This window comes from Cyprinus carpio, unplaced genomic scaffold (genome assembly GCF_018340385.1).
Source record: "Cyprinus carpio isolate SPL01 unplaced genomic scaffold, ASM1834038v1 S000006625, whole genome shotgun sequence".
NCBI lineage: Eukaryota > Metazoa > Chordata > Actinopteri > Cypriniformes > Cyprinidae > Cyprinus > Cyprinus carpio.
Window position 1 is genome coordinate 527,232 of NW_024879257.1, and position 26,694 is coordinate 553,925.

General features: G+C 36.8%; 3 protein-coding genes across 4 annotated transcripts; all 3 read left to right on the plus strand.

The window, feature by feature from the left end:
- Positions 1-444: 444 nt before the first annotated feature.
- LOC109044911 (vacuolar protein sorting-associated protein 16 homolog) lies at positions 445-11,707 on the plus strand. The gene is made up of 22 exons (XM_042754987.1): positions 445-665; positions 1,968-2,056; positions 2,160-2,251; positions 2,981-3,109; positions 3,224-3,368; positions 3,500-3,615; positions 3,772-3,894; positions 4,124-4,179; positions 4,268-4,452; positions 4,889-4,965; positions 5,420-5,551; positions 5,660-5,823; positions 5,962-6,070; positions 6,653-6,787; positions 6,878-6,986; positions 7,390-7,487; positions 8,203-8,307; positions 8,570-8,647; positions 8,760-8,929; positions 10,478-10,574; positions 10,655-10,758; positions 11,107-11,707. The coding sequence occupies exons 1-22, from the start codon at positions 616-618 to the stop codon at positions 11,249-11,251; spliced, it is 2,508 nt and encodes an 835-aa protein (XP_042610921.1). The 5' UTR covers positions 445-615; the 3' UTR covers positions 11,252-11,707.
- Positions 11,708-11,839: 132 nt separating this feature from the next.
- LOC109064102 (regucalcin) lies at positions 11,840-16,928 on the plus strand. 2 transcript variants are annotated; one of them, XM_042754988.1, is made up of 7 exons: positions 11,840-11,973; positions 13,849-14,014; positions 14,230-14,415; positions 14,863-15,069; positions 15,168-15,299; positions 16,353-16,507; positions 16,599-16,928. In XM_042754988.1, the coding sequence occupies exons 2-7, from the start codon at positions 13,852-13,854 to the stop codon at positions 16,647-16,649; spliced, it is 894 nt and encodes a 297-aa protein (XP_042610922.1). In that variant the 5' UTR covers positions 11,840-11,973; positions 13,849-13,851; the 3' UTR covers positions 16,650-16,928. The 2 variants fall into 2 exon arrangements, with proteins under 2 accessions (XP_042610922.1, XP_042610923.1); XM_042754989.1 differs by lacking the exon at positions 11,840-11,973 and adding an exon at positions 13,216-13,288.
- Positions 16,929-18,139: 1,211 nt separating this feature from the next.
- LOC109064075 (PI-PLC X domain-containing protein 1-like) lies at positions 18,140-20,678 on the plus strand. Its single transcript, XM_042754997.1, has 4 exons — positions 18,140-18,230; positions 18,318-18,328; positions 19,156-19,336; positions 20,361-20,678. The coding sequence occupies exons 1-4, from the start codon at positions 18,140-18,142 to the stop codon at positions 20,606-20,608; spliced, it is 531 nt and encodes a 176-aa protein (XP_042610931.1). The 3' UTR covers positions 20,609-20,678.
- Positions 20,679-26,694: the final 6,016 nt, after the last annotated feature.

The window sequence follows — 26,694 nt, forward strand, 5'->3', positions numbered from 1 at the left end:
CGGTCCATCTCTGGATGAAACGACACAACAGGTGTCCATATCAGGTGCGCTGCAGCTGTGGATAGATGTGGGACAGCAGCGACACCACGTGGTGATTATGATTGTTTCGTTGTTCATCGAGCGGAAGAAAAAGTTGACCTCCTCTTGGGGAGCGTGGGACTTCAAGCGCTTTCTAATCACCTGTAACTGACATACAAATCGACTACTATAGAAACGCCTTATCCTTGTAACCTCAAACGACTTCATCCGTGACAACGCATTCTACGTGCTTTGAATAACTGTGCACATAAATAGCTACACAGAGAAAGTTATAATCGTTTAATTTAAAATTCAAAATTAAAAATTCTAATTAAACAATTAGAAAAAGCATCTTGGTTCCTTGAACTTTTAGTAGTAGCCTACTGTAGCGCCACTTCCGAAACACTAGCTAGCGCCAAACACAGGCGCCGATCTCTGATCAACGACGTCATAGAGTCAGAAGAAGATTCTAGGCAGAGACGGTTGAGGAAGCATGAAATAAACAACACGCTACAAATTAAAATCATAATGCTGCGCTAACACTGACATTTATCATAAACTTAAACACTTTACATCGTTTCATCAGGACAGGAGGACATGGCGTTTGTCACAGCGAACTGGAACCCTCTGGGCGAGTCTTTTTACAGGTAAATAACAGAACAGCGTAATCATTTAAATGTGCAAGAATATGTGTGTATAAATCATCGTCCTGCACACATGCGCTCGTTTAGGTCCCGAAAAAGTGTAGCTTGTAAACTGGATGTTTGTTTTGAGTAGTCTCTGGTGTCATGTGACAGCTGTCATGAGTGGCAGTGGATCAGTAAACAAGCAGCACAAATGCCTTTGTCTTTCCTGGATTTAATTTCAACTATGCTATTCTGGAAAAGATCATAATACTGTAAATCTATTAGTATGAAACGTTTCTTCCAACTAGTTTCTAAATGTGTTTGAATAAGGTTACAGTTATCTGCAAATACCTTAGTTTGCTTTATGTAAACTGCAATCACATAATCACATAACAAGAAAATGAAGGCAAAGCACTGCAGAAAAAAAAAATATGCTTCTAGTTTATTATCTGCACACACGTTAAAAATATTTTCAGTTATAGGTTTAATGTAGGCTTTATGTTTTCGTTATGTACAAAAGTATGACTTTTCAGTATCATAGATGTTTAAAAAAATGTTTTTTTTTAGTATTTTGACAGGAATCTCAACTTCCACTAATCATACCTAAACCGAAGCTCATATACAGTATGTTCTAAACTTACGAATGATCTTACATTATTGTTTATTTAATAGCTTATTTATGTATTTATTACATAATGTCAACCTCGCAGTTAAAAAAAAAAGTTCTTAATATAACCATTTTTTTTAGAACAACTTGTTTTAAAGGCAGTTTGTAATACAGTAAAATTATTTTAATAATGAGATTATTCACTTGTTTAACATGAAATATTGTAGACTATTTACCCCATTGACTTGACTTGTGGTGTCTTGGAGGACATCCTGATGTTTCCATTCAAGGATAGTGGGAAGGAAATTGTCTGCTTTAAAAACATTGACATTTCCCAGAGACGTTTATTTATAAGGAAAGAAATTACAAGATAGTATAGCTGCTATTACACTTTTTAAATATATTTGTCGTGTCATTTCAGCTAATTTTGAAGACCAGGAATGTTGTCATTGCTAAACATATCTCTGAAACCCCTGATGTCCACTTTAAAGCACATTTAGACTTAAAGCTATGGCATGTAAGATCTGAGAAATTCACTAAAAACTGTTTGTGGCCTACAGAGGACAAACAGAATTGCTGGGTCCATTGAGGTTTTATCTAGGAAAACATATTAACCTGGCTTTTACGGTATATTGTACAGCATGGCAGTCATGCCAAGTACTATTATGCTTTTAACATTTTGCCTCCCTCTTCTTTGTTTTTTTTTCCTTAAACAGAAAGATTGAATTGTATGAGATGGGCTGGAATCTGAAAGATGGCCTGAGAGAGTGTCTGGTTGCTGCGGCTCCATATGGGGGTCCCATCGGTGAGTTTTGGGTGAAATCAGCCCAGCAAAATCTTGTTTTTTTTTTTATATCTCGGTACAGTTTTGTGGAGTTCAAAAACAATGACACTTCTTTCTCTATCAGCTCTCCTAAAGGGCCATTACCGACGCTCTCCCAGTGCCAGACCTCAGTTAGAGATCTACTCTTCCTCAGGACTGCCTCTGGCCAGTTTTCCAGTAAGAACACACAGCTGCACAGCAAGGCTGCCTGATTAATCAAGATATGGCTTAGTGCGATTATCAAATCACAAAGACTGCCATTTAATTAAATAAATATGCGCGGCACTGATTTCCTAGTTGTTTGTTATCCTGTGGTGTTTGTGGTATCTTAGAGCAGCTCAGTTTGCAGTAAATGCTGCTTCACATGAGTTCATCTATGTACTGTCTCTGCTCTGAGTTTGGATTGTTTATAACATGCATTTGGAAACTCAAATTGCATCAACCAGCTTCCCATACTTGTTATAAGAAGCGCTTAAACAACAAAGGAGATGCTTTATGGGCTCAATGTAGTTTTCTGTCTAAATAAAAGTTAGATGGTTTAATATAAAAAAAGAATATTAAAATTAAATATCACTGTTGTAATTTTTCACTGTAAAATAAAATAGTTTTACTAATTTTCTATTTTTTACTTTTTTATTTTACAATGAAATTACAAAGCAATATTTCTTATTTGTTTTTATTTAATAATTGTAATATATTTTATATTATTATTATTATTATTATTTATTGCCATATATATAGAAATATAGATATATATATATATATATATATATATATATGCAAACCTTAATTTTTTAAAGCTCATTTTAAATTGTAATTTTTATTGCAGTTCACTTTCTTTTTTTTTAATACTATAATCATGAACAAAAAATTCTGTAAAGTAACTTCTCTGTTTGTCTGTTTCAGTGGAAGAGTGGAGTGGTGAAGAAGCAGGGGTGGACGGTGTCTGATGACCTGCTGTGTGTTCAGGAGGATGGCACTGTGCTTGTCTACGATCTCTGGGGTGGCTTCAAGAGACACTTCAGCATGGGCAATGTGAGAATGCATACATTTTCAAAAGGATGCATCCGTGATTCTGTTATTTCAAAGCATTGCTTCTTTAAATCAGTATTGATTAATAGCTGAGTCATAGCACTGATTCTCTCACAGGAAGTTTCTCAGAGTCAGGTTCTGGAGACCAAGATTTTCCATTCGCCATATGGGACAGGGGTTGCCATACTGACAGGTGCCTTGCGATTCACTTTGGCCACAAATATTGATGACATAAAATTGAGGCGGTTGCCTGAGGTTCCAGGTAAAATATGCTTTCTTTGTAATGTTATAAGAATAAAAAATAATATATTAAAGATAATGTGTAAGTGAGATATAATTACTAAGGGTTTGTGTTTCTAACCCAGAGTGGTCTTCTTTTTTTATTTATTTCAGGTCTACAGGAGGCACCCTCATGCTGGGCAGTCCTGACTCAGGACAGACAAAGTAAAGTGCTGGTGGCCAATGGATCTCAACTGTTCATCTTAGACAATACAGCCTGCACACCTGTGGTAAAGACCACTCACACACACTCAAACTACACAGATATTCAGATAATATCAGTGACAGCCAACATGGATAAGAGAGTACCTGCTAGTGCTAAATAATGTTTGAATGTGTGTTTGTGTGTGTGTGTGTGTGTGTGTGTGTGTGTGTGTGTGTATCAGACTCCACCAGGTCTCTCTCCACAAGCGTCCAGCATAGTTCACATGTGTGTCTCATTCAGTTATAAGTATCTGGCGCTCCTCACTGACTCTGGCCATGTGTGGATGGGCACATCGAACCTAAAGGTAAGTGAAACCCAGCAATATCACTCTGTATTTTATTCACCTGCATGATCACAGAAACTTGTGGTCAGTGTTCTAAGTGATTGTTTTTCCGTCAGTTCATTACTCTGTCCACTTTAATTGATTAGTTAACTAATTGACTAGTTAATTAATTGCTCTGTCTTAAGCCTTAAATACAGCTGTAATATTTTTGCACAACAAAGCAGCATCAGGCGAATGTTTTCTTGTGCAGGAGAAACTCAGTGAGGTGGACACCAAAATCAAAACTCCCCCTAAACAGATGGCCTGGTATGGCATTCTTTTACTCTTTGCATGATTTATGTATATTTGGTGTATGCTGTATTTTCACTCACATTATTATTTTTATTTTTTGCAGGTGTCGCAGGCCCAAGAGTCAGCAGCCATCAGCTGTGGTAATGTGGGATGGGCTCCTCATAGTGGTGGGAGAGTGTAAAGAAACAATTCAGTACCACCTGGATGATGACTCAGTTCTGGTGCCGGAGCTGGACGGGGTTCGGATCATCAGTGGAACACACCATGAGCTTCTGCAAGAGGTCCCAGGTTAGAAGATGTATATTGAGAAAATTCCACACTACCATTTAAAAGTGTGGGGTCAATTAGATTTTGACAGGATTAAAATATATTTCTGTGATGGCAATGCCACATTATCCTTCAGAAATCATTCTAGTAAGCTGATTTGGTGCTCAAGAAACATTTCTTATTATCAATGTTGAAAGCAGTTGTGCTGCTCAGTATTTTTGTGAGATTCTTTGATGTATAAAAAGTTTTTATATTTTTTGTAGCATTATAAAGGTCTTTAGTGTTACTTTTGATTTAATGCATCCTTGCTGAATAAAAAGGATTAATTTCAATCAAAAGTAAAAGCCAAATCTTACTAACTCCAAACATTTGAACAGTAATAATGTATATGGATAGCAACCAGGTTCTACATTCCTCAAGCCCACAAGTGATTTGATTTTCCCATGATGCTCTGCAGGTGCATGTGAGGAGATCTTTAAAATTGCCTCAATGGCTCCTGGAGCATTACTTCTGGAGGCTCATAAAGAATATGAAGTAAGATGCATTTACTGTGTTGGTACACATTATTAAAGTTCGACATGGTGTGAAAATGTAAAGTGAAAAATGTAATCCATACAAATGACAATAGATTTACAATTACAGCTACTATTGAAAATTACATACATTTGTTAAAGTTGTTGGAAAAAAAATATTTGTTGTTAATTAGTCTTAGTGGTAAATATTAATATTAATTAAAAAATATATGTTTAAAATGTTTAATTGTTGCCAGCAGAAAAAAAAAAATTTCTGTGTCTAAGGTATAGTTCACCCAAGAATGAAATTTCTGTTTAGTCACTTTTAAGTGTAACTTAAAGAGTAACTTAACAGTTGCCGGTAGCCATTGACTATCATAGTATTTTTTTCCAATTTTTGGGTGAACTATCCTGTAAGTGCTAATTATGGCTGGTATATTATATCTAATGGCTTTTGTGTTTGAATACATTTGCAGAAAGAGAGTCAGAAGGCAGATGAGTATCTGAGAGAGATTAAAGAGCAGAGTCTGTTGAGCGAGGCTGTGAGGCAGTGTGTGGAGGCAGCCGGACATGAACATGAACCTGAGACACAGAAAACACTCTTGAGGGTGAGCCACAAAGCTTAAATGTTGCGAGAAGAGAGACATTTCACTTACAGAAGGAATGACAATACACATTGGTTTACACCTTCTCTCTCTCAATTGTTGTCTCTGTAGGCAGCCTCATTTGGGAAGTGCTTTTTGAGTAATTTTCCTCCAGAGCAGTTTGTCAGCATGTGCAGAGACCTGCGGGTGTTGAATGCAGTCCGAGACTATACCGTTGGCATTCCTCTCACCCACACTCAGTTCAAACAGATGACTGTGCAGGTGCTCATTGACAGGTGAGACCATAAGAGAATCTAATTCTGTGCAGAACAATTGTCTGTTTGCATTGCACAGAATTGTTTTTTTAGCAATTCCTTTAAAATGAGTAAAGTTGTAAAATAAGTGTGACAAAGCAGATTATTCATCTGTTTCAGACTGGTGTATCGTAAACTCTATCCACTGGCTATTGAGGTTTGCCGCTATTTAAAGACTCCAGAATATCAGGGAGTGAGCCGAGTACTCAAACACTGGGCCTGCTACAAGGTGTGTGTGTGTGTTGTGTGTGTGTGTGTGTTGTTTGTTTGTGTGTGTGTGTGTGTGTGTGTGTGTGTGTGTGTGTGTGTGTGTGTGTGTGCTTAGTTTTTTAAAAGTAATTAAAAAAAATATGAATGTTGTGATGTTTATATTTATAGATAAAACTATAAAATATATCTTTTTTTATAGAATTTCATTTTTTAATTTAATTTAATTATTTTGCCTTGGTGAGCATAAGAGACTTCTTTCAAAAACATTAAAAACATCTTACTGACCCCAAAGTTTTTTTACTTTTTTAATTTTAATTTTATGGCACTTTTGTGTCTCTTTGAAGTCCTCATTTATTATAAAGTTATTTTCCCATTCATTATGAGTTTTATAAATCCACAGACATCAAGGGTTTTCACAGATGTTGTTTACAGAACCAGAGGACATCTGCAGGTGCAGATGGGTATCATTGTACTTGCTAAACCTCGTGAAGATGTGATATTTTGTTCAGTCTGAGAGATTCTGATGCAGCACAGTGAAGCTTGTGAATGAAGTGTCAATCATCTAAACCCCATAAAAGTTTCTTTGTGTGTGCTTTTGTAGGTTCAGCAGAAAGAAGAATCAGATGAAGTCATAGCAAAAGCTGTGAGTGTGAAGCTTGCTGATGCTGCTGGAATCTCCTACTCTGAAATCGCCACTAAAGCGTATGAAAGTGGACGCACAGAGCTTGCCATTAAGGTACACACACACAGACTATGTTCTAATAAAGACCAAGGGCCATGGATATTATGGGTTGTCAGTTAGTTTGTGTTGGTCTCTCTCTTTCAGTTGTTGGAGTTTGAGCCTCGTTCCGGCGAGCAGGTCCCACTGCTGTTAAAAATGAAGAAAAGCCCTCTGGCTTTAAGCAAAGCCATTGAGAGTGGAGACACAGACCTCGGTACACACACCTTCGCATACAAGTTCTAAAACCTGTTTACCTAGATACACTGCTTTTTAAATTTGTAACAAAAAATAAATAAATAAATAAAAAAATCTTACTGACCCAAACCTTTTGAAATGTACTTTTGAATAGTAGTGTGTCATAAAGTACATTTGTCAGCAAATAGCAGCTTGGTCAGATCACCTATGTGCATTAAAAAGATTTTATGTATTTTAAAGATTACTCTCCATTGTTTACGATCCATTTGACAAGGATCAAAAATAGAGATGTCATCTGATGCTAAACTGAGCAAACACTCACACATAAGCATTAGAAACACACACTATGTTACAGATACACACTTTTAAACATATCCAGAAACACTGGAGATGGGTTACCTGCATGCTTTCTTGTATGCTAGTGTACACAGTGGTTATGTACCTGAAGAATGAGCTGAACAGAGGAGACTTCTTCATGATGTTGAGAAACCAGCCTGTGGCTCTGAGCCTTTACAAACAGGTATGCACATCTGCACACACCTGCTTCCCAAAGACACACACTCTCTACCAAAGGCATTATGTATGACAAGAACATGCCCTTATCTCTTTTTAAGCTAACCTAAATAATATTCATGAGTTAATGTTCATGTCTGTGAACGTGGCAAAAGGCCACAATAAAATCTGATTGGTCCAAATACCTCTGCTCATATATGTACATCAAATCTGTTCTGATTGGCTATGATTTTGTTGCTCTATATATGGAAAAATGACTTCTGCCTAGTTAGGACAATTGTTCAAAAAAGCAATTCAAGTCAGCACCCGAGCTTCAGTGTTGTTATCGTTAACTACAGTAAAACTAAAACTACTGAAAGTTTTTTTCATAATTGAAAAAAATATTATTATATGAAAAGCCTGAACTTAAATGAAATTTTGGAAACCTACAATAAGGGTTACAATACAATAGGTTACAATACCTCCATTACTTCAACTTTCCAAAACTAAAAATTAAATACAAATAAATTAGAGGTAAATATAAGTATTTTTAAAAGACATAAGTACATAACAAACTTACCAAAACCTAAAATAAAATTAAATGAAACTATAAAAAAAAAGCTAATGCAAAATATTAATAAACACTGATATCTTATCAATAATATTAAAATAACACTGCATTTTGTTGTTTTTTCACCTGTTCACATTGTCATTGTTTTTTGTGTGTGTGTGTGTGTGTGTAGTTCTGTAAGCATCAGGAGCAGGATACACTCAAAGATCTTTTCAATCAGGATGATGATCATGAAGAACTTGGCAATTTTTATGTGAAGGCCAGCTATAAAGACCAGGTAGGTGTTTACAGTTCTTTCTTCCTCATTTTCTTCCCACTTCCATGATTTGAATGACATAAGTGCCATAAAAGTTAAAAAAAAATTATGGTGGCTCCGTTTCCACCAATGCGCGGTGTTTGAAGGCAATCCTTTCTGGGCTTTCCATCTTCATTTCTTAATACTCTTCTATTATTTTTAGTAACGTGATTTTGCTAGTTGCGTTGGTGAAAATTAATCTGTTAAGAATGTAAATGTACTGTATATTTGTGTGTAATTGCAGAGACTGGAAGCTCGGGTTGCTCTTTTACAAAGTGCTGTGGACGAGTACTACAAAGCCAAGAATGACTTTTCTGCCAAGGTGAAGACCTCAGACTCTTCTGTTACAGGGCAGATTAGCAGCCTGGGTCAGAGTTCACTGTCAGTGTACCCAGAACATTACATCTGTGAATTATTTTTTTCTCCTCTCTCAGACAACAGAAGATGAAATGCGTCTGCTGCGGTTTCAGAGGAAGCTAGAGGAAGAGAAGGGTGAGCAGCTCGTGGGATTCTCTCTTCATGACACTATGACCACGCTGCTGTCTGTGGGACTGCACAAACACGCCGAACAACTTTACAAAGACTTCAGAGTGCCCGACAAGAGGTGTGCCTTCTGTTTAGAGTTTTACTTACATGATTTATAGGTTCTCCTTCTGTGGCACTGTTTTATTTTGTTTTAATGAAAGAATATACCTTGAACAACATTTAATTTAAATCCCACTGGCAGTGTTGAGAATCTCGAAAACATTCTCTGAGCTAATAAACCAGAGTTGATACTGTTGACTGTAGTTAAAGACTAGAGTTGTAATGCTACCTTTCATAAAAAGAAATAATATCTTCTGTCATGGGTGTAACCTGGGTAATCATATGTGTAATCAAAATTAACAGGTTCAGCTGCAAACGTCTAATTTAGCAAGTGGTAATAAATTTCAGTCTCAGGAACTCTATTTTTATTTTAAAAATTAATAAATAAAAATGCATATAACCCAAAAGGCTGTGTTTACATATCCCATATAGGGCGTTTAATACTTAAATACACTGATCATCCACAACATTAAAACCACCTGCCTAATATCATGTAGCACCCCTTGTGTTGCCAAAACAGCTCCACAAGTCCTCTGAATCTGTCCTGTTATATCTGGCACCAAGACATTAGTAGCAGATCCTTGAAGTCTTGCAGGTTGCGAGGTGGGCCTCCTTGGATCAGATTTGTTGGTCCAGCACATCCCATAGATGCTCAGTCGAATTGAGATCTGGGGAATTTGGAGGCAAAGGTAACACCATGAACTCTGTCATGGTCCTCAAACTATTCCTGAACAATTGTTGCAGTGTGGCAGAGTGCCACTGACTGCCATCAAGGAACACCACTGCCGTGTGGTCTGCAGCAATCTATAAGTAGGCGGTACATATTCAAGTAACGTCACATGAATGCAGGACTCAAGTATACCCAGCAGAACATTGGCCAGAGCATAAAAAGCATGACTTATCAAACCAGGCAACCTTCTTGAATTGCTCAATGGTCCAGTTCTGACATTCACATGCCTACTGTATGTGCTTTCGCAGTTATCATGGAAACTCTGACTGGTCTGCGGCTACACAGCACTGCAATGCACTGTTTGTCCTGAAACCTTTATAATCATGGCCAGCATTGAGTTTTTTTTTTTTTAGCTATAAGCACTTCAATAGCTTTTCTATGTAATTAGACCAGACAATCTACACTTCGCTCCCCACATGTGCCCATGACCCAGACTCCGATCACCGGTTGTCCATCTGTGTACCAACCACTACATACTGCCCACAAGAACAGCCCACAAGACTTGCCTTTTTGAGATGCTTTGATCACTATTTGGCCTTTATCAAAGTCACTCCTGCCAACTCATGAAATTCAAGAACTGACTTTCCACTTGCTCTCTAATATATCCCACCCCTTGACAGGTGCCATTGTAAAGATATAACCAATGTTATTCACTTCACCCGTAGTGGTTTTAATGTAGTTGCTGTATGTTTCTAAATTAAGAATAATATAATGTGAATAGTGGTCCGAGATGCTGGGATAGGCCCCATCCCCCCTGCAGCCCTGCAGATTATAAGCAGTTTGGAAAATGGATGGATGAATAATGTTGATATGAGTGAAGGTGTTTCTCATTATCAGGTTCTGGTGGCTGAAGTTAAAGGCTCTGGCTGAGAAGGAGGACTGGGAAGAGCTGGAGAAATTTGGCAAAACCAAAAAGTCTCCTATTGGATATCTGGTAACTTGTGTCCTGATGATCTGAATTATTCTTAGACTTATTGTTGTGAAGTATTTATAATCGTCTTTCTCTGATTACAGCCGTTTGTTGAGGTGTGCATTAAACACCATAACAAATATGAAGCCAAGAAATATGTGTCTAAAGTCACACCTGAGCAGAAGGTCAAAGCTCACCTTGCAGTGGGGTAAGTGTTTGTTCCGAAATGTAGTATTTGGCTGTTTTTTCTTTCTTTCTTTCTTATTGAAAGAAATTAATACTTTAATTCAGCAAGTACAAATTAAACTGACCATATAAAATGTTTAGCAGCACAAATGTTTTCAAAATTGCTAACAATAAGAAATGTCCCTGTGCAGCAAATCAGCATATTAGAATGATTTCTGAAGGATCAAGTGATGCTTAAGACTGCAGACTTGGTGACTTTTTTCAGCAACGTTAAAAATTCTTTCTTACCCCAAACCTTTGATCAGAAGTGTACTTTACTGTTCATGATTAAGACAAAGAACCACAATAAATATTGTTGTCTCTCACACAGGGATATGGAGGGGGCTGCAGAGGCTGCTATCGAGAGGCGTAATGAATCAGAGATCAGTACTGTTCTGTCACGCTGTTCAGCCACCACTGATCATCTTCTGATGGAACGTCTCAACCGTGCTAAAGCCACTGCTGTCAAAAAGTGAGCCTGTACACTTCTGTGCTGCTCAGCCCAACTGCATTTTTCATGGCCAACAGTGAACCACTTTGCACTCATTCTCCTGCATAAAGCAGCTCGCAGCAGAATTTGCTTTCGGCTATGTAAATGATTCCTGATGTAATGGAACATTTTCATGAAAATTCTGCACAGTGAAGGAAATTTCTTGGGTGGAGAGAAAGATGGACGGCAATAAAATTGGCATGTCAGCAGTTTGTTTTTGCTGTGTCCGTCGGACAGCTAAAAGTGGTTACCATCTTGCATTTACCTGTAAACCATAAAAACCTTTGTACCTATAACTGCATTATGAACCATTGTTTGTGTTGTATAATCATCCTGTCTTTGATCGTATGTTAATGCCTGTGTTCAGTAGAGATTATCTGCCTTTATGAATATACTGTAACAAAACACTTGTTATTTTAATTAAACCATGATTGGATACCAACACGCGTTGAATGCAATGTGTGCACATAAATCAGGTTCTTTTTAGCACAATCACGCTTTTTTCTCATCATGACCAAGCACTGAGGGACTGGGGTCAAACTCCTCTCTCTTGCACTTATATCCTTATTTTAGGGTGTGTTTAAACGCATGAGCCCAGAGGGCGCTCTATCCTGTCACGTCACATCACATTTGCAGGCGGAAACTTTGCACAGTTGAAAACTTTGCAAGAACAGCGACCAGAGAGGAAAGGGGATATAGTTTAAAAAGGTACGACAATACAAACGTCTTGGTTTGCAGGAAATATGATGCCCAACACAAACTGTTTTCACAAAGCTGCATGCTGCCTTTATCACGTGATTTTGTAATTCAGCGTTTCCAAAAGACTGCACTAATGTGCTGCTGTTTACAGTTCGTATTGTTTCGGTTTGTTTTGTTAGTGTAACTTCGTTAAATGAAACTTGTAATGGTGTCTGTCTTAAAAATCGATGGTCAGCTTTCACGCACTTGCGGTTTGTTTTAAATCCAATTTTCCAGTAACGTTACATAATGTATTAATGCTAATGAGTTTCCAGTGCATTTTTAATAACAGTTGCGTCGTGAGTAGACACGAGCGTGAGTCACGACAAATTGTGACTGAGCAGTGCTTTGTAACATTCTGCATGACTGTCATTTAACATTAATTCGTCAGTAAGTGTCAAATGAATGATCGAGGTGATTACGGTTATGTTTATGAATGCAGTTACATTGTATTAATATACAATCAACTATTCATTGGTGGCTCAAAAAAAAAATAATTAATGAGGTTCTGTATTGATGATCCATATTAAATGTAGTTTTATTAATTAATGATGGGTCGTTCTTGAACAAATCTTTAATGTGACTCGGGAAGAACGAGTCGTCTCGGGGAAGCAGCTAATCAAGGTGTTCAGGGCTACTTGATAATTACAGACAGGTGTGTTGGAGCAGGGTTGGAACTGAAGTCTGCAGGATGGGAGCTCTCCAGAAGCAGGGTTGGAGATCCCTGCCTTAACCTATGCAGTCTGAGTCGGAAAGAGACTTAATAATAATTATAACCAATTCTTTATTACCTTTGTTACAACATTCAATGTATGGAAAATAACCATCATGACAGAAATTCACACATTTATAAACTGTAAGAAGTAAAAAGGTGCAATTTGAGATCAGAAAAGCAGTAACTGTAAGAGTAAATAATCATAATAATGATGATGATAATAATAATAACTATGCACCCGTTTGTAAGGAAGCTTGTAAATTAATTTCTTTATCCAATGCTATCACGTCACGTGACAAAAGAACGAACAATAGGAGGGCCACAGCTCTGCAGAGTTTAGCTCCAACTCACACCTGCTTGGAAGTGTCTAGTAATCCTGAAGAGCTTGATGAGCTGGATCAGGTGTGTTTGATTAGAGTTGGAGCGAAACTGTGCAGAGCTGTGGCCCTCCAGGAACTGAGTTTGAGACCAATGGGTTAAAGCCTTTTACAGTCTATGGTTAAAGCTTATGGGTCTGTCACGTGATGAAGGAACGACTCAAACCCGAAGACTTGTCAGATAAGAGATGAGGTGAGCTAATCATACACTGAAGACCCACGTAAACAATTAATTAATCTTGTCTGTTTCTTATAGCATTATAGTTTATGATTGTTTGTAGTGTGATCAACGTTTGCATAAGTACTAGTAGACATGTTAGGGAAGTAACAGGTAACACTTCAATTATATTTTGATAAAATGAACGAAATATGACTCGAAAAAAGATAACAGATGGGGGCGGTGTTCTGGGGAAACCAGTTTGACAACAGATTTTGTTTTTATTATTATTATACACTTCACCATCAACAGATCAGAAATTCATGTACACATATAAACATAAGAGTTTGTTTAATGTTTATGTATGAATAAATATCTATTTATTTTGTAAGCGTTTTTTAAGAAATACCCTGCTATAAATGTCATAATCCCTGCTAAAATAAAGCTTTCAAGTTTAGTTTATTCTGGACTGTAAACTACACCAGCATCTCTCTTCTTGTTCTGAACTTGTTTTTCTTGATCTTAACTAAACAGTTTCTAAGGTAAAGGTTGTTTGAGGACATCATACAGTAACATGTACTTCTTGTGTGTTTCAGGTCATGTCGTCCATAAAAGTTGAATGTGTTATCAAAGAACAGAATGAAATCGGTGAGAGTCCAGTCTGGGAGGAGAAGGACTCCACTTTGTTGTACGTTGATATTACGGGTAAAAGGGTCAGCCGGTGGAACTCACTGACCAATCAAATAGACAGTATTGCCACAGGTAAGCCTGAAGACATACAGGAAGTTTAGTGTGGGCTGCATTTTTAGTGACTTTCAAGGAAAATGCAACCAAATAATCAATCGATTCCCACAATAAAAATCATGTAGTCAGTGTTTTGAGTTTGCATTTTATTTGAAGGTGCATTAGACATTGATTCAAATTAAATTATCATGCATTATAATGTTGATGAATTCAAATGTCTTATCGTTGCACAGAGAAACTTGTTGGCTCTGTGGTTCCACGGCAGGCAGGTGGTTACGTCATCGCAGAGGGAACTCGGTTTGCATTTGTTGACTGGGTAAAGCGTTCAGTTACACCTGTCGCCAATGTTGATGACAGGGAAAAGCCAAACACCCGCTTCAATGATGGAAAAGTAGATCCAGCTGGCAGGTTTTTTGCAGGTACTGTGTGAGAGAAATCAGTGTTGTGCTCTTGTGAGAGTTGTAATTTTGCATTGTAGTTTTTATTTTTGTTTTTTACAGAAGCTGGTAATAGTTTTTCTGGCTGAATATAAAGATGTAGTCCACACAAGAATGGAAATTCTGTCATCATTTACTCAACATTATGTCATTCCAAACATGTATGCATTTTTTCTTCTGCTGAACACAAAAGAAGATATTATGAAGAATGTATGAAGAACCAAACAGTTTTGTTTCCCAATGATTTCAAGTCAGTGGGAACAGAAACTGAAGAAAGAAAGTCATACAGGTTTGGAATGACATGGGGGTGAGTAAATGATGACAGAATTGTCATTTTGGGGTTAACTAAACTTTTAATTCTTTAAATAAACCAGTTGAATTATTCCAATTTGGACTGCGCCATTCACACTTCTCCTTTACTGTGTGCAGGTACCATGGGTTTGGACATGAAGCCTGATGTGACGGATGGGGCGCTGTACACCCTCCTTCCTGACCACTCTGTTGTCCAGCATTTTGACCAAGTGCACCTCTCCAATGGTTTGGACTGGTCACTGGATCACCGCATCTTCTACTACATTGACAGCCTGGCGTTTATGGTGGAGGCGTTTGATTATGACATCCAGACTGGAGGGCTGTGTGAGTTTGTTTTGCATTGCATTGGACTGTGGTCTTGATGTAAAAATTAAGCTAGTGTGGTTTTGTAAAATCGGTGTATTTATTTATTTCTGTTTAAGCTAACCGCAGAACAGTTTACAACATGGAGAAAGATGAAGGCATACCAGACGGTATGTGCATAGACACTGAGGGCAAACTGTGGGTTGCCTGCTACAATGCAGGAAGAGTGCTGCGTATCGACCCACAAACAGGTGTGTAACATAACATAGCATAGTTAAAGGGATACTCCACCCCAAAATGAAAATTTTGAATTTAATCACTTACTCCCATGTCGTTCCAAACCCGTAAAGCTCAGTTCGTCTTTGGAATACAATTTAAGATATTTTGGATGAAAACCGGGAGGCCTGCGACTGTCCCATAGACTGCCAAATAAATAACAGTGTCAAGGTCCATAAAAGGTATGAAAGTCGTCGTTAGAATACTCCATCTGCTATCAGACATGCAATCTGGGTTATATGACGTGTCGTGACATACATACAGCCAAGTTCGGTGACCCATACTCAGAATTCGTGCTCTGCATTTAACCCATCCAAAGTGGACACACTCACCGTGAACACACACCCGGAGCAGTGGGCAGCCATTTGTAAGCGAAGAAGACAAAAATAACGACTTTATTCAATAATTCCTTTGCCAACGGTCTCCTCTGTGTCTCTCCATATCACAGTATGCTGTTTGCTCTTCTGTGTCATCCGCGCCACAATGATGTGCTGTTTCTATGTGTATTTAGCTTTGATTTGAAATAAAACAGCACATCCTTAAAAACACCTTAAAAAGTGTTCCCATCGCTTCATATAACACAGATTGCAAGTCTGATGGCAGATGGAGTATTCTGACGACGACTTTCATACCTTTTATGGACCTTGACACTGTTATTTACTTGGCAGTCTATGTGACAGTCACAGGCCTCCTGGTTTTCATCCAAAATATCTTAAATTGTGTTCTGAAGACGAACTGAGCTTTTACAGTTTTGGAACGACATGGGAGTAAGTGATTAATGACAAAATTTTCATTTTGGGGTGGAGTATCCCTTTAAAAGTTTCCACGATGTTGCTTCCATAATTGGCCATTAAACTCATGTTTATGACAGAAACATTCCCAAATTTAAATGTACATACACAAAATGTTTCATATCTCTGTTTCCACAAAAAAAAAAAAAAAAGCATCACAATGATATGAGTCTAAATGAAAATCAAAGATCAGTCCAATCTTTCAGTTGTTGAACGGTAATGAGCTTCCCTTCTCAGGCAAACGGCTGCAGACAGTCAAACTACCAGCTGAGAAAACCACTTCATGCTGTTTCGGAGGGAAAGACTACAGTGATCTCTACGTCACCTCAGCGTATGCAGGCATGGATGCAGATTCACTGGCCAAGCATCCTGAAGCTGGCTGCACATTTAAGGTAGACATCTTATTTCATATCATGCTCAAAGTAGCATGACATCAGCTCTGACACATAACGACATTAATTATATGCTTTATTCCTATCATAGGTGTCTGGTTTAGGAGTGAAGGGCATCCCACCATTCTCTTACACTGGATGAAAACCAAGGAAAAATTATTGTTATTAAAAGCGTCATGATCATTTTGCAGTCATGATACAACAATAGTGCTCTAATCATGCAGTCAGAGTATCGGTGCTACTCACACCTCATATAATATTAGAAAATCTTACCTCAATTCAGATGATTTCCATAATATTAGTCATTTCTAATATTAGACACAATTATTAGACAAGCATTTTGTCTACATGACTAAAATCAAAGATGTAATTGTATGTGGAATAATATGCGTTTTAATTTAATTAAATTTCTATTAACTACACAAAGAGCATTATGTGACTTTGCACAGATTTTAGGAGATTATTTCAAGGGATGTATTTTTGGGTCATTTAGGGTAACTTGTAATGTATGTTAACCACAAATGTGATGTTGGTTTGGGTCTGCTGCTAAATTGAGTCAGACGACCATGATTTTAAAAGTCATTTTATTGTGATTGACAGATTTTTTTTTATTTCCCTTCCAAGTCCAAATGACAAACCGTTCACAAACTATTCAGAGTAAAACGATTTCAGTGAGAAAATGTGGAACAGGACATGATTTTAGTGGGAATTGATTGGGTTGTAAAAGTAGCTGTTATATGCCAGAATGCTGGTTGGAAGAGAGAGGCTGAAAAGAAAGAGGGATTTGTGGCGTCAGCTGAAAAGTAATTTCAGACCATGCATGAAGAGGGGTGAAAAGGAGCGGTTTTTATGTTGACTTTAAGGATACTAAAAAAAACTTACAGGTTTTGGTGCAAAGGTTGAATGGATTCATTCGTTTTGTTTGTTGGTTTGCATTTTTTTTGAATCTTTCAGCATAACCTTAAATAATAAGATAAAAGTTTCGAATTTAAATAATCCCTGGAACTGTAGATTTATACAAATTTGCCAGACTATCCATCAAACTTACATTATATTAGCGTATCATCACATACATGAAGTGAACATAGGATGCTGTGTGACTTGAAGAGAGCCAAAAACTGAAACAGAACAGACATTTCTTTTAGGGAGCCATGATGCTATGTCATACAGCTTGGATACAGCACTCTTCAGTACTGGAACCTAAAAAAAATAAAGGAGTTGTTCAGTATGTTTTTTAGGTTGGATTGTGAAATATTGGGGTGTTACTGCCCTTGTAGTAATATGGGGTTGTATGTCAGGAGCCAGTCTATGTTCATGTTTTCAAGTGATTGTCCAGGAGAAAAACATCTCTGAGCAGCTTGATGCGGGAATGCATCAAGTGATTTATTCTTCTATCATGGGCTATACACAACAATGACTGTGAACTTTATTACCCTGATTCATTTTTCATGTTATTCTTTTTAAGTTAATTGCATTTTATAGCTTAATCGGAAAACTGTTATGACAGCTAACCTTGACTTACCACAGGAGGGAATGACAGAACTGGAGAAAAGGTTAGGACAGCATACTAAGGAGGTTGTCATCCTTGCTTTCTTACATTTCTAAGAAACGTCAGCTGATCAACACACCGACATGACCAACTTCCTCAAAGAGCCATTCAAAACAAAACTCAAGTGGTACTTTGCTCAGGATATCATTCAGCTCAACAACAATGCTGACAATGGTTCATGAAGAGAGGATTCTGAGTCAGCATGAGATCTCCTTCAAACAGTATAAGAAGAATCTTTATGTATTTGACTTGGATATGTAGGGGAATCTGTGGTTGGTTAGCCTACGGCAAAAGTTAAGGATTTAACATATTAAACAAACACCCAATGTAAATTTGTTGTTCTAAAGTTCTATGATTTCGTCAGAGCGTCATCATTGACTAACAGCCTCAGTCACCTTCATTGCAATTTCATTGTATCTTTGACTTATGACAAAGTAAATCAAGGGATATAATCACCCGAAAATGAAAATGCTGTCATCATTTACTCACCTTTAGGTTGTTCTAAATCTGTAAGATTTTCGTTCCCACAAATTATTAATTCTTACGTACCTTTTTTAAAATAAATAAATAAATTATTTTTTTTTTTTTTTTATTTAGATTGTGTCCACAATGTACTAATGTGTGCCCTTGGTTTAATTTAGTAAAATCATGACAACGATTTACATTAAACAATGGAACAAATCATGGCCACAATACCTTTTTAGACACTATATATGCATCTAAAATTACATACTGTCTAGTAGGTGCAATTTTTGGTTTGAAAATTACTTTATTACCATTAAAAAAAATTAATATGAATGAAATTTGGACATACTACATCTGCCATGTTGTTACTGTCATGTGATCAACCAGCATCATTTGTGTTACTTCACTGCCATTCACAAATCATCTCCTGTTGCCTCATGGGATAGTACAGTGTCACTCAAATGCCCACTTCAGAATCTCAGTGCAAATAGTTGGTCATCTGGGTACTTTTCGTCTACTATGACTTCTGACATATAACTTTTTTCATGTACTGTTTTTCACATACTGTATATCTCAGTAATCTCTTGATATTATTATTATTATTATTATTATTATTATTATTATTATTATTCAGATCATACCCTCACTACGGCAGTGTTGGAATCACAATTATCAGGTTATTCTGTCATATGATGACTCAGCTGCGTCTGAATATGAGGAATTGTGGCCACAGTGTGAATATTGGTGGGCAAATACATCAGATCCAAAACATGTCATATCTTACCTGGAGGAGAGAGAAACAGAAGGAAGACCAGGTCGGTAATAATTAGGCTACAAAACAAGATAGATAAAGTTAGATGACAAACTTTGATGTTGGCTTGACAAAGCCTTGTTTGAAAGTTTGAAATTTTTTGCAAGGTTTGAAGTTTGAAGATTTTTCTCTGAGACAGTCAATAAAATGTTGCAACCATATTTTAGCATCTTACTAAAATGATATAGCATGTTGCTAGCAAGATTTAATACATTACCGCTAACATGGTCTAAGCATGATTTGATACATTGCTAGCATATTTTAGTATGTTGCTAACATATTATAAAGCATGTTTCAAACATTTTAACGTTGCAAGCATGATGTTGCACATCGTTAGCAAGTTACTAGCATGAGCTGACATGTTACTACCATGATTTAACACATTAATATGTTTGAAAATGAGCTAGCATGATTTAACACTTATCTAGCATGTTGCTGCTAGCATGATTTGGCACATTCCTAACATAAATTAGCACATTACTAACATTTAACATGTTAGAATATTTCTAACATGATTTAGAAACATTAATTGCTAGCAACAAGCTGGCACTTTAGCACATTGCTGTCATGTTGCTAGTATTATTTAAAACTTTCTAGCAAGTTTCTAGCATTATTTAACATGTATAGCATGTTTCTAGCATTATTATAACACTGCATGTTTCTAGCATGATTTAACCAGTTAACATGTTTTAGCATGTTGCTAGTATGATTTAGATAAATAGATTTTAGACTAATCTTTAATGAAATTGTTGAATGTAGCTTTAAAACTGTATTAGATTTAATTTGTGAAAGGGATTCTTCATAGTTTTGATCATCTAGTTTTTGAAAATCTTATGTATGATCAGTTAGAAAATATAGCATACAAAGTCAGAACAGTCTGAAAGTCTGTCCTGAGTTTGATGGTTGTAGCCTAAAGGAGGAGTTACATTTAGAAATTTTGTCTCAGAAGAAGAAGCCGGTGGGTAGGAAAGAAAATATCTTCCATTAAAGCTTGTTTTCCCTAAATATTGCCCTGAATTTGTTTTCAGGTCAGTTTTTTGCTACTGGTCTGAACCTAACTGAGGATGCTAAGTATGTTCTTTCTCATCTGTGCCAGTCTTTACAAAGTATGACCTTGAGCTCATACAGTCTGCTTTTGAACTGGGTCAAACAGCAACGTCCAGGCCCGGGCACATCATGTGTCAACATCATCTGTGCAGATTTTGTGGGGGCTTTCAGCAATGAATTCACCCAGCTGGTTATTGGACTCAATCAAACACTCTTAGAGCAGACCTGACCCTTAAATCTGCCATAAACATTACATAAATGTATCATCTTTCTTGCAGTGTATCTTGTTGTTTTTAATGGAAGCCTTGTTGTTTTTGATGTTTACATATTCATATTTTTTTAGTCTTTTATGACAGTCCCTGAGATGTGAGGAAACAATGTTTTGTGCAATGCTGCCATCTACAGGCAATCCATATTTAGGATTTTGTTTGATACATGTCTCAAAATAATGTTACTTGCAACTTTTACACAAACTACTGAAATGGCAAAAACGAAACTTCTTTCCTGATTGTTCTTGGATATTTGACAAAAGGGCAGATTGATATAATCAAAGACTAAGTGGCTCAATAGATTATAGCATTACCTGTCCAATGAGTCACACTTAATTTTAGTAACGTCTAATGTCCTGTCATGACTTCATCTATTGTTGATACTCTGTTTGGCTTTCAGTCCATGTGGGTAACATGTATCTGTGGGGTCCAATTTTAGACGCCCCTTTGAGTGCACTCTCTAAGGTGCTTAACATTTATAGTAACTACTTAAATGATAATCCAGTTCACTGATGCCTTTCACACTCAGTTTGTGTAGGTTGTATAAGGTAAATAAACATGGGTTTTACTTTTATGCATGGTTTTTCCGGATGTTTTGAAATCTGAAAATAACAGCAAAGATTTTTCTGAAAATCTTTAAGGAAGTTTATTTTTTATTTTAACATCTTATTAATCTGAAGACAAAAACCAAATATGTTTCTTTGGCAACATTTTTTTCATACCAGAGTTACCAACCTGGATATCATTTTGCTGATTTTTTATTTTTTTTTCCAAGAATGCATTGCATTAGTGTGCTCTACATGCAGTATCCAAAGTATTTAGAACATTCTGAATAGATCTGTAGCGGGATACTTCCAAAGAGCTTTGAGAATCCCCTCCCTCCTCTTCCAAGTCCCCACCTCTTTCCTAAACAGATTATTGAGGAGCTAAAGGAGCTTGCATCGGTCCCTGTGTCGTCTCAATAAGGCTTAGAGTTCCAGAGGAAACAGATGGGATAAGAAAACCAGGGGATCTAATTACAGAGGCTTATTTAGCAATACAAGGCCCGTCCAGAACCCAGTCGCAAGCCTCAAGCCGCTGCTCCTCACAGTTTCTCTTTCAGAGGTATTCATCTCAAACCCTTAAGACAGCTACAGTTGTTTAACATGGAGAACGAGGAGAGGAAGAGGAAGATGAAATCTTTACCACATTTCAGGGAGGATATGAAGGGCAGGAAGAGGTGGAGGAGCAGGAGGAAGAAGAAGAACATGAGGAAGAGGAGCCAGAGTCTGAGAGGAAGAGCAGTTGGGATGTCCCAATTCCAAGTCGATCACTGGCCAGTCGCAGAGCTTCACTTCCGTGTCCGGTTAGAACCCAGTATAAGTTTGTGTGTGTGTAGCTTGTTCAGTATCCAAGATGTTAAATGGGAGCAGAAACACACCAGTTATTATGGTGCCAGGCTCTGGATTTCTCTTCCAGACTGCCACCGAGCAGCTGATTCAATTAACACTTTTTAAATAGTATCTCAAAGCACACTTGCTTAATGGGCTTTTCCTAAAGCAATTTAATTCTCTTACCTTCTTAGTTAATTTAGCATTTTTATTTCGTGTTTACTGTTGATGTTTGATGTTTTTACTCTATATTCTATGTCTCATACAATGGCTAATGTCTCATACAAAAATGGCTAATTTAGACTGTGAATCAAAATGTGCATTTTAATTTTCACTTTGATTTACAGGTTAGTGATATCAGAGATCAATGCAGGACACTTTTGCATAATCCAAACTCTTTAAGAGCAGTTTATCCTGAAATTAACATTTGATAATAGGGTTTCTATTTGTGCTGTGCCTGCATCAAAAATGCCAATGAACGTTTTGAACATTTTTAAATATTTTATTTGATTTAAAAAGTTATAAGAATTATGTAAGATTTGCAGTTGTATTCCATGTGAGATCAACATATAAAATGCTTTGTATCGTTCTCACATACTGGAGATAGTATGAAACATCATATTTTACACAAACGTGGATTTCTGCATCTCAACTAGCCATTAAGAGATACTCTTTCCAAAAAACAAAAAGAAATACTATCATTATTCTTAATTATCAAATTCTGTCATCATATTTTGTAAGCATTTTGTTGAAGTTGCAAATAAAGCAAAAATTATTTGAGAACATTGAACAAGAAAATACTATTTCAGACCCACTTGAAAATGTCATGTTTCATGTTGAATTCATTACTTGATTTTTTTTGTAATTGCTAAATGTACAAGCAGTGGAACAAAAACTTGCAAATAAAACAACATTGGAGTCCACTGACTGAAATTTGTGTAAACCAAAAAAAAAAAAAAAAGATTTTTTAATTTCTTCTTTTTTTTTTCTTTTGTGTTTTAAAAATTGTGAAATTTCAATTAAAGTTCTCACTAATGCTTTTTAAAAATTGTGAAATTTCAATTAAAGTTCTCACTAATGCTTTTAAACTGTAGTCACACATTGTATGTGCCTCTTCCTTAGTTTTTTGCATGCATGCATATTTTTCAGGATCAACTGAATGCGATGCATCTGAGCCGTCTGCACGCTGCCACGCTTCAGAGCGGTGAGGCGAGGCCGTGCTCTCGCTCCAGCCATGTTGCCAATAGCGAGGAGGGAGCACACACCAAGAGCAGCGCATGTGAACAACACCCACATGCCATCCCAACCATCCCTGAGGTGCACGAGCCTCTGGAGAGAAAGGCTCGGTTTAGGAGCCGCAATGTCATGTCTCTGGTTGGTGTGATTTTGCTTTTTAACGTGTTAAAATGTAAATGATTAACAATAGGTTATGCAATCACAAGAGCATTTAGATAAGATAAGCAAATATAAGATAAGATCCTTTTATGTTATGATATAATGCTTTGGCAAGGCTATAAATCTGAGGCTCTATCAGTGGAACTACGAGATATGTTATAACCTGAATCTAAAAACAAGCAGCAAAACAACCTTTTGAGACATATAACCAATTTTTAACAGGTTTTTTATGCTTTTTTTTTTACTTTCAGTCAAGTATGTTTGAATATTTTGTTTAGATACTTAGAATTTTGACTTAGTCAATATATTTGGCAAAGCAATTATAGGCCTACTTTCACTTAAGCATAAATTCTTATTCCCATTCCCATTCTATTGTATGGAAGCAGCCTGTTTTCAAAAGAAATCACAACTTTCTATATCACAATTCTGACTATATCTCAAAATTCTGAAGTTTACATCTTATAATTCCATTTATTTTTTTATTTTTATTTTTTTCCCGCCATGGAAATAATAACTTTATAAAATTCTTTTCAAAGTCCAAATTGTGAGATATAACTCAAAATTCTGAATTTATTTTTCAGAATTGCAACTTGCAATTCTTTTTATCTTGCATTTTTTTAGTATATATCTCACAATTTAGAACTGTGAGAAAAAATGTTGCAATTTCTCTTTTATTTTCCTGGTTTTTATTTTTATTCATTCATGCATTCATTTATTTTATCCTGTTTAATTTATCTAAAAAAAAAAATCTTTAGTTTCTTTATTTTTTACACAAAAGAATATATTTGATGACATTCAGTGGACTATAACTTTATTTAAATGGTTACTTCACAGAAAAACGTTAGAAATCGAATTGCATTTTGTAATGTTGATCAAATATAATGTGGGGTGAAACAAAAATTATTTGGTTGATATGTTTTGTATTGTAGATGATGCAGACAGTTTGTGTCTGATCTGCCATGACGACCTACGCAAAGGAGGAGGAGTTATCGAGAGCTTTCACTGTTTCCCACAGCTTCCACTGTGAGGTAAAGGTTCAGACTTTAGAAAGAAACAAATTCAACTTCAGAAATCAATCAGTGCCAAATATAAATGGCCCAGAAACCTGGACTTTTCAGATGAGCTATTTTTTTAGCTGCTGAGCATTTGTTTTCTCTTAAGAGTTCTTCCTCACTCTCCATAACCATCTTAGGGAGTTTCATACTTGCCATTGTCCCCCTGTGTCTTATTCACTGGGGTATTGAGATACAGTCCTATTGTAAAGCTAGCTTTAGAATGTGTTGATGAAAGCACTGTACAAAAACAACTGAATGTAACTAAAATATCGTTCTGCCTCTGGTGTAGTGCATAGTAGGGACATGGCTGTGGACCAAGCAGACCTGTCCCACGTGTCAAAAAGCGTGTTGCCATGCCAGAGCCCCTGTACTGGACATCTACCAGAGTAATAGTGCCCTGAGCTCTTCCAGCCAGCTCCCATTCAAACTACCCCTTGGACACTCAGATGGCTAACCAAAACATCAGGACAATGATGGTGGTATAACTGACTATGTGATAAGAACCAGCTGACAAAAAAAGGTGGTCATAATGACTAATCAGATTTTTGTTATGATCAGGGAAACAGATTGTTTTTGCCCTTTCTTGGGTACATAGGGCTAAAGGATTTTAACATCACTAAGTGTGAAAATGGTTATGTTTTTTTTTTTTAATCACTATTTACATATTAAGAAAATGGGTATTTTTCTATTGTGTTTATTTTTTTCTGCAGAAATGTATGCATACTGCCACAAGTTTTTTTTGTATGAAGTTGTACAATCTGTAAATGTTAAAATGTACGCGCCTCACTATCTTAGTTATTCAAAGTAGGGGCCTACTCACAATGTTCTGTTTTTTCTAAAACATGTAATTACTAAGTCAACAAAAGTGTAGCCTGCATTTACCAGTGTGTGTATATTGAGGTAATAAATGTGCTTTTTTACCAATACTTAAGTACTTCCAGCATTCCTGTGCAGTGTTCCTAAACTTTAATTGGAAAACAGCCAATAAAATCTATTCCAGTGTTGTCATGCATATCTTGTCCTTGAGATTTTTTTTTTTTTTTTTTTTTACCCAAAGCAGCAGGTTTTATTTACATTATAAACGTCATTGCATGTCTGTGAGGGGGGGGGGGGGGCTTTGAAGTTTTAAACATCTAGTAGTGTGCAATTACACTAAAACAATTTTAATTAAAATCTTGATGTGTCCTAGAGAGCCTTACATAATGGGGCATAACAGTGAGACATTGAGGTTAAACAATGTTATGGTGGGGTTATTTTGCACAGGTTTTTAAGTTACTCCTTTAATGCTAAAATACGCCTAGCTAAGCTTTCACTTGAGTATGTTATGTTTAACGTTAGATACTTGAAGTTTAAAATGAGTAAAATAATCGTAGTAAATTCTTAATACTTTTTACACCTCTCTTAATTCAGAGTTTTCAACATGGATCGTCCTAGAAACAATCTTGATACCTACTTTTATACGCCATCGGTAGTGCATGTAATACAAAATGCGACGTAGTAAAGATTAAACAACGAAAGCAAACTAAAAACATTTCGATTTCAGAACGTCGAACGTAATGACGTCGTGTGAATCGTTGCCTTGGATACACACGGAATTCATCGTAATTCACCTGTTGTACATTTTCAAAAAAGAGAAAGGGAAACGAATCGCTAACAGTATTTACTTGACATGTCGACAGGTCGCTTCGAGACATGATTTTCAAGGCTTGCGACTAAGTCTTTTGTTAGGGGTTGTTTTTAGAGAGAGCCGCCCGGTCATCAAACACTGAACCTTTAGGGAGCAAATTAAAGAAAGTTTTTATGAGTGCCAGGAGGGCAATGACGACCTCAACATACTGGCAGGTACCGTTAGTTGCGTTTGAAAGTATACTGCATTACACTTGATACGCACTTACAAAGTACGTCTGACAGTTATGTGTTACAGAGTGATTAGTTGTCCTTGTTGAATTCGAACTTCGCAAATGGGCAACTTTTGCTACTTGTTAGCGAAGGTTGGGCGTGGCATGTGCTGCTTACGTGACTGTTTCATTAGCAAATATCTCATATACTCTGCCTGTTTATGACATATCAAATGGATTTGAGATCTTCTTTTATATGGTGAACATGAATATAGACAACACGCTGTTTAGGTAAGCGAATGAAAGCATCAACACTCGGGATGGGGTCAGCGCGGCGCTCAAGGGATTCCTGAGCGCGTGTTTTGTGGCTGGCGTCTCTGTGTTCAGT